General features: G+C 43.3%; 1 protein-coding gene across 1 annotated transcript in view; it reads right to left on the bottom strand.

Moving 5' to 3' along the window:
* Nucleotides 1-649: 649 nt before the first annotated feature.
* Nucleotides 650-8,635, bottom strand: part of PLCH1 (phospholipase C eta 1) — a 62,860-nt gene continuing 54,874 nt past the window's right edge. Inside the window, 3 exon segments of the mRNA XM_085233298.1 lie at nt 650-3,831; nt 6,765-7,125; nt 7,602-7,661. Of these exon segments, the coding sequence (XP_085089424.1) occupies nt 1,751-3,831; nt 6,765-7,125; nt 7,602-7,661 (2,502 nt within the window). The 3' untranslated portion in view covers nt 650-1,750.

Raw genomic sequence — 8,635 nt, 5'->3', positions numbered from 1 at the left:
TTTTTAGAGAGAAACAGCACTGCTCTGGTCCCTACACCACCTGGCAGGAAAACAGGAGGCACAGCAGTCCTGGGGAACGATCTTCACCTGCCCATCCTGCAAGGGAACAGACTCAGCTCCTCTGCACCTCAAGCTCTTCCTTCCAGAGTCTGAATCCTCTCCGTTTCTAGCAAATTAAGAGAGAGAGAGTCAAATGGCTGTTCTGCAAATATGCCTGGCACACTTGTTTTAATGCAAAATACTAAGTTTAATCCAAATGTACTGTGTGTACGCTCAAAGAAGTAGTAGTGCCTTTTTGGTACTTTATTTTTGTTACATATAATTGTAAAAAAAAAAAAAAAAAAAAAAAAAAGAAGCAACATACGACACCTCTGACAGCGGCTTAATTTGGTCTTGAAACATTTTAAAGAGGACTCTCCCGTGAGGTCAGGCATTTTGCATACATCGAAGACACAAGTTTAAGGACCAGCCCACTTCTGAATACAACCTTTTATCAGAACTAAAGTTCTGAGATGGAAAACTTTTGCAAAATTACAGAATTTTTTCCCTTTCTGAAAGTTCACTGCTCACGAGAAGACAGGTGTCTGCAATCACCAACTGCTGTCAGTTTAACCATAATTGCATTCACTGTATTTTCAGTAAACATGTATCCAGGTGCTTAAAAATCTATTTTAATGGTGTTCTCAAGAACAACAATACTCTGCATTACAAAAGAAAGAGGTATAAGGTACATCTTTTACATATAAGAAAAAACTTACAGCAAAGGCAAAGAATATCTTTAAACCAAAATAAAGCTATGTTGTTCCCTACAGGGAAGCTCCAAGTGTTTGAGATTACTCATCGATTCACTTCCAACATTCATAGAAAAGGATGAAGGACAGTCAAAATAGTTATTCTACTATATCAGCTTTAAATATCGACGACTATCAACACTTCAGCAATAAAATTACAAATATACAGAAAACGAATCTGCTACAAACACAACCGATAGCAAAAATACAGAAAATATGCAGAAATCATGTTTTCTATTCATAAATCCAGATTTACCCCCACGTTCCACTCAGTCCTGAAGCGAGCATTCCACACACTGACAAAGACAGAACACAACGGTTGTTATACTTCACAGAGTGGGAAGAAGACAAATCTATGCACTCCTCACAAACGTGGACTAACCCTAATCGTACTCATTGTTTGTTGCAGAATCACAGTCCAAACAAGGAAACGTGTAAAACTGCTATTAGCATTTGGGTACAGAGCTGAGTGAAGGCGATGCTCGGGGTCTGCTGCTGGGGGAGGGCCTGGCTCAGCAGTCAGAGCCCAGAGCAGTCACCAGGGACAGAAAGCACTCCGTGCAGTATTCGCATGAAAGGCCAAAAGCAATCACTGGAACTATTTTCTCAAAGAGCAGACTTCAGGAAAACAGAAAAATACTCTCGCATTCATTGCAATGCCATGCCCTCGAGCCGTGCACTACGAATACAAAATGCTACAAATGCTTATTGCGTGCAGCTAGCCCCCAGCCTACTCCCTCGGTAATGGCTAAATTAAAGTAATGCATAAATACATAAGGACGGAGTATGGTTTTATTTATGTAAGTTTCAACAGGAAAAGGAACGTTAAATTGTGACTGGACCACCAGCACAAAATTGCATTTCTAAATAATTTAAAGCCTCAAAACAGCGTTTCTTCCTAAAAATCCTTCATTTCGATGAAACGGTTTGTAAACGTCGAAGACTTACATTTATCCAACCTACAGCCTGAGCAGGAAATAGATCTCAGGCTTCTCGTCGCCGTCGGGCTCCAGCTGCAGCAGGGGGCTGTGCGCACACAGCGGCTCAGCACAGCCGTGGTGCCAGGCAGCGCACGTGCCCTCGGGTCGGCCCCGGCCCTCCGCCGCCTCCTCAGGGAAGCTGCCCAGGTACCTGGCTATGTAGGAGCCTGTCGAGTGCCTGTTGACGACGTGAGGGGACCCCGAAGGCTTGTTCCGAAGGACGACCCCCGCTATGCTGCCTGCGTTGGAAGATTTTTGCTTGCTGGCCTCCTGCCTCTCCTTGGCACGACTGGCGATGTTCCGCACTCTGCTCTGGCTCCTGGACGACAGCTTTCTGACCAGCGCCTTTGGGCAGTCCTCATCGAGCTGCCTGGAATACAGCACCTGGTGGCTATCGTCCTGGTCCAGGGACAGCAGCTTTCTCAGCTGCTCCGTCAAAGCGTCTGTAGAGTGCGGTCTCATCGTCTTCATTGCAGCGAGCTTCTTGTCTCTCATGCCAGATGTGATAAAGCTCCTACTTATGTACTGATACTTACTTTCAAAGTTGCAGGAAATATCTTCCGATGTCAAGTCACCAAGACTCTTGGATTTGCAAGGGCTGGTCTGTTTGATGGCTGGGGAGGGTGGGAAAGCCAATGTGCTTCTGAGCACTGGTGAGTGTACATCGAGTTGGGACCTCCTGGAGGTACACATCACATCTTTCTGCTTATCTGCATGATGATGATGTAGAAAACCAACATTTTCACAGGCTGGAAAAGAGAGCTTGCTTCCCGCAGTCCTAAAGTTATCCGAGCAGTCCAGAGCAGCAGCACAGAGCCCAACGCTTGCACAGTTCCCAAAGGTCCTCTCACCACAGCACCTGCCGTCCTGCTGCTGCCTCAGTTTCAAAGGGGAAGCCAACTGGCTCACATCTTCCCTTTTGTACGCGCATGCAGTTACCAAGAGATCTTGAGAATCCCCACCTAACTCTACAAGACTGCTGCTTTCCGAATTCTCACCCATGGGAGGGTCCACAAGCATCTCCTCAAAGATGAGGCTGCTGGAAGCAAAAGAACCCACAGACCTGGGGGCTCCCCAGCTTGTTTCACATTTTCTTTGGGGATTTGCATTCAGCAAAGAGAAAGGTGAAGAACAAAAAGAGCTAGGCAAGTTATTTTCTACGCTCTTTGACTTCTTCTTGCAAACTAACCCACCGCGGGTCTTAAATTCAGAACCTGGCGTAAGAGTTGCCTCGTGGATAATTGTGTACACAGAATACTCTGCAGTTTCAGGGCTGGAGAACACAGCACTGTCTGGAGTTGAAAATAACGGGGACTTGCCGGATTTTGTGGTAATGAAGTCGTTCTTACAGGGAGTGCTGAGCTCTGCAGTAAGTGCGCGTGTGGCCACAGCACCGAGGGTCTGGCTGCCAGCGCCGGGGAGCATCGGTGTGGTGGGGCTGGTTTGGTCATCGGTGACATCCAGCTGGCCGATCAGAGCTGAGACAGCACTGTCCAACTCGCTCTCAGTCACCAAAGAAACTTCATCTATAAGGCGGGAGATGTCGCTGTCTTGCACGGTTAAAGAGGAACGTAAATCGGGAGCATCAGAGCAGACGGCAGAAGAAATATCAGTCAGAGAAAGGCATGCCACAGTACTTTTCTGGATGATGCCGTATTTGAGATTTTCAACCTCCTCTACCTTTTCAGGAAGGCAAGTCCTGACAGGAGTTATTTTCTCCTCCTTACACCTGTTTGTGTCACCTTCCCTTTTAGTGCCTGCACAGTTCTTGCCCTGTATTTTTTCTGTGTCGCGCTCAAAGCCAGAGCTCTGAATTAGAGGCACAGTATCAACAGGAAGGTTGAGGTGATTTGTTTCGGTTACCCCACTTACAGCAACTAAACGTTCAGGTTGTTCCTGGGGAGGTGGTAGAAGTGAAAAATCAGCTGTCGTTTCCTTCAGGGCACTCTCCTTTTTCAAGGGAGATGCCAAATTTGAAATATCTGCAGTTTTCTCAGAACACGTGAAAACAGATTCTTTCAAGTTTGTTTCCTTCTCATTTTTATCACCATCACTGTTGGCTGAATTAAACAAGAAACACGTTAGTTGCATATAGCATTTTGTGCTTTGTTTATTAACAACTACTTTGTCCTTAGACAGACAAATGGAGAACGTAAAATTAGGCACAGTTGTGACAGAACTGTTATGGTGTTGTGCAGGCTTAGCCCAAATTATCTGTGATATGAATAAATGGAAAAATACGACTGCAGGCACTTCACTGAAGCTTCCTTTGGATGTCTATTACATCAAGCACGTGATGTAATATTTGTTGCAAATAATGTTAATGAGGTACCATATCATCGTTCGCACGTGGCATTACCTTCAGCTGTGTTCCTATTCAGATTTGTACTATAAAGAAGCATGGCAATAAAGACAGAACAAAACAGCTCTGTTAAAAAAACAATACTTTGAAACAAGATGCATGCTTAAAAGAGCTCTGAGTATAACGCATCAAGTAGCTGGACTCCAGGCAGTGTTCTTTACATATAGTTATTGTAAGAGAGTAAAATTTAAGGACTAAATTTCTGATCCTCTATTAGCATACTGCATTCATAAGAGAGCAAGATTTTGAATTCTGTGGAAATACGTAAGATTTTCTCCACCAAATCTTCTTATTTGTCTTTATTTGCCAAATCCCAGCTCCATGACTCACTCCTAGCTTTGAAGCTTTTAATTAAGCAATAAATCTGGTATAGTATATACTTTTTTTTTTACATTCACTAGAAACCAGACACCCTAGGAAGAAACAAGAGAAGCCCTGATCATTCTATAACAGTCTGAAAGCCCCCATTAGAGACAATTTTAATAAGCCTGGTACAAAGGGCTGATCTCCAAAATTTGAAAAGCTGCTCCAGCCTATCAATGCACCTACATAAGGATGGAAGATATGTACAGTTTTTTCATTTGTACTTTTTTTTTCCCCTACAAAGAGCAAGGGAAAAAGTGGGCAGCACACTGTTCACTTTGCAGAAATCCAACTAAGTCAGTAGAGATATGTTTAGCCATAGCATTTTTGCAAGAAAGGTCTGTGCTGGACAGCCAGCCCTCTCCATTCTTCACTGCATCCTGAAATAATGAGCACTCCATCAGACTGACAACCTCCATGAAGGTGAAGCTGCCTCCCAGTCTGAACTCCTTGCACTGAAGTTACTTCAGGAGAACACACAAGCCTCGTTCTGCACGTGTGTGAAGCTCTATCACACCTCTGCTTATCAAGGTTGAAAGTAAGTTCTTCCAAAAAGGGGCTGTGGCCCTTTGGCACAGAGAAGAGAAGGTCCTGCAGCTACAGCAGAGGCCTCCATCTAGCATTTTATCTTTCTGACTCACTTCTTTATGTCTATGGAGGTCAGTCCTCCTCTATGGGGGTCATGGAACAAGCCATACAGACACTCCAGTGGACAGAATTTACTTCCTGAAGCAGAATTTTAGGTCATTTCAGAGCTTGTGTTATTTTCCTGTAAGAGAATACCCACAGCTTCCAAAAAAACGTGAAAGTTTCTTTTAAATTAATTTTCTGTCCTTACCTAAAGCATCTGCAGGAAGAAATTTGTAAATATAAATGCTTACAACCATTGATAGGAATGACTGAGCTGTAACAGCTTCACATGCTTATCCAGAGAAAATCTTTCTATTTCAAATGCAGCATTTTCAGAGTTAAATTCCTTTATCAGGAACATCCTTTTTCCTGTCTAGTCTCATCTCAGGTTGGCAGGAAAAAAAAAAACAGTTTAATTTTCCTTTCAGTTTCTCTTTAATGCTTTCTCTTGCAGTGATGTCCACATTATAAGTTCTTTCAAAGGCACTGACAAAGGCAGGTAGAACCAACACGTCTTAACAACGCGTTCCCACCTGTCCAGCTACACGTGGCTCCTGGCATTGGCAGAAGCTGCTGATGTGCAGCTGAGAAAACTCAGAGCAGCGCAGCACTTCTGTCAGCCGCCGTCCACGCCAGGTTCTCACTGTGCTCTCCTCCTACCAAGTAGAACAGACAGTGTTTCTGGCTGCCCTGTGCTTGTGGAGGAAATGCCCTGTGGGGACCAACTCTGAAAAAGCGGAGCTGCCACTACTGACCAGAGCTGGGCACCCAGCCAGCCTGTATGAGAGCACACACCCCTCTCAAACAAAAACCAATCCCAAACAGCAGTGCAGGTGGCTTAGATTAGGTACAAGCTCAAGGCGGAGGCAGCAGGCCTAACAGACTACAGCCATGGTATTTAATGCTCTCTAGACATATCTAAATATTCCTGTAAATCAAATATTACGCATGTCATTGAACACACCAAATTTGCTGTTGGCAGGGGAATGGCTTTCAAAACCCAAAGCGATGCTGAAAAGACCTGGGAAAAAAACTATTTTAAGAACTGACTTGTGTATCAAGACTGAGATTTTATCTTAGTGCCTTCCATTTAAACTCAGTTGCGCACTTTGGTTACTTTAAGTACAAGTCTGACCTACTGTCCCTGTTTTTAGTGAGTTTTGAAAGTCTCCATTGGTCTCTACATATTTTGTAACCAAAACCACTCGCTGCATGATATTCTTCCTCCTTAAAAATGGGAAGAAAAAACACCACGCCAGCAACTTTTCATAAGCACACTAACAAAAACAAACCAGAAATTAGTGAAGACTAATTGAACGTGGGTTCTTAAAGGAAGAACCAATTTTTCTTTCTCACAACAGAATTTGGAAAGTGTCCTTTTAAGATCACTTCTAGAAATTATTGTAATTCATTTGCCTGGTTCGGAGAAGGCTTTCCACTGTCACCCCAACTGAGAGCATTCCACTTGTCAGAGACTTTGAGGAGATTAAAAATGCTAGAATCTCAAGCACATATCATTTGGTCCAGTAACTCTTAAAAAAGTTGAATAAAACTACTTGTATATAAACTGCATAATCAACCCTCTTAATAGACAATTTCAACGTTATTACACCACAATTAATTTTGGAAATCTCTTACCAGTTGCATTTTCTTTTCTTTTGGCATCTTGAGTAGTTTCATCTTCTGTGCACGGCAGTCCTACAAGAAGGAATTTGTCCACTGGCATAGAAGCAGGACGTGCTTGCAAACTCCGGCTTGTACGCCTTACAACTCCTTCTTTGTCCTTCAGGTCTGCTGGTTCAGATGCACTGTCTTTAATTTCAGAAGCTTCCAGAAAACCCATTTTACTTTTCTTTCTACCTTTGGCTGGTGCACTGGCCGTGCGCCGGAGAATTCGGTCACCAATAGAGCGCTTCCGTACGTAGTGAGTGCTGCTCTCAGCAGAACTGTGCTTTGGGTTCTTGTTGAACAGCCCTCGGAGTCCGATCAGTTGCTTATTCTGAAAGGACAAGAGTAACCAGGGGTTTCAAGCGAGTTCAGGCTACTATAGAAGGGTGCAGTGGAAAAGGCTGCTTTCCGAGCATTTATGAATGATGAATACAAAGTTAAAACGCAGCAAAGCAAAAATTCACACCAAGCAATTCACATCTACTCTGACCAAGGAACTATCAGCATAGGTCTCCATGAATTCATGCATGTCTGTGTTTCTCCTCATTAGGATGGCAGCCTGCCACAATTACAAGAGAGGTTTGCTCGAAGTCTCCTAATCAGAGATGACAACACTGTAAGAAATGCGCAGCAGTGACAGGCTAGACATTAATTTGAAGTTTTATGCATGGGCATCATCAAAGCAATACTCAAATGTTTCAGAGTTTGAATGAAGAATGATGTAGCTTGGTAGTTACAGATCATGCGATTAGGAACCATTCGAAAGTCTGTGCCCAGCAAGTTAAAGTGCATGCTAATGAAGTCTACCTTTGTGGCTCCTAGAAAGTGCAATATTGTGTAACTGGGATTGAGGATTAAGGGGCTCCACTGAAAGGCAAAAAATGCAAACATATTTGGCTAATATTTTCAAGACCACAATACAAGCAATTAAGGTAGATAATACATCAACTGTAAATATATCTCTCTACAGCAAATTATTTAAAACTATTTATTAGTGTAATGTCAGTCTCGCACAGAAATTTGACCAGACATCCTTATTTACAAGGATGGCAGTGTAGATTCAGCCCATTTATACCTTAGAAACAATAATGTAATCCATCATTAAGGCATGCATTAGATGATAGATTAAGTTATACAAGATAGCAAATCTCACTCAGAATTTTTTCCATCTTCTGTTAGTAACATCTGTCTTCACTACAAAGCTCATCTTTGCTATTTTGTTTTGAAGAGCACATGAGCCAAGAGCAGCAGTCAAACAGGCTCCCCTCCAGACAAAAACCAAAACTCTACATGGTACAGATGTGTACATATCTACGCAGATGTAACCCAAGCTCTTTAGTGCTACAACTCTTTTAACAGATTCAGTAGTGACGAAGACTACCTGGAACACCAAAAGCTCCTCTCTGTGCACAGAAGACATATGGGTCAGGCACAGTCAGTGCCATTCTCTCCAACATCTCCCTGGCAGTAGGAACACTTCCAGGGGCAAGAGCAGAGAGTGCAGTGAAACACTGACCTCTGTGCTGAGGCAAGGATGCCAAGAGCAAGCACACATCTAAGTGGTTTGAAGGGCCATCACTACACCATTCAGCCATCTAATAGGATCAGTGTGGATAAAGGTAATGGAATGAAGTGAGGATCTGGATTGCAGCAAATCTCAGCCCCTGGGCCTTGACTGTGTTATCTCCTCTCTGTGTCCAACTGAGATTTCCTTGGGTGCTTGCAGAGCTGTGATCTTACACAGAGAGATAACTACAGTGCTCCAGAACAGACAAAAAGCTGCTTGTCAGAAATAGCTTTGACATAATATCCTCTGCATCTGCTCCAAAGAGGGAGAAAGA

Source organism: Meleagris gallopavo, chromosome 11 (assembly GCF_905368555.1).
Source record: "Meleagris gallopavo chromosome 11, MGAL_WU_HG_1.1, whole genome shotgun sequence".
Taxonomy (NCBI): Eukaryota; Metazoa; Chordata; class Aves; order Galliformes; family Phasianidae; genus Meleagris; species Meleagris gallopavo.
Note: the sequence above shows the minus strand (reverse complement) of the source record. Positions and strands in the feature narration are given on the sequence as shown.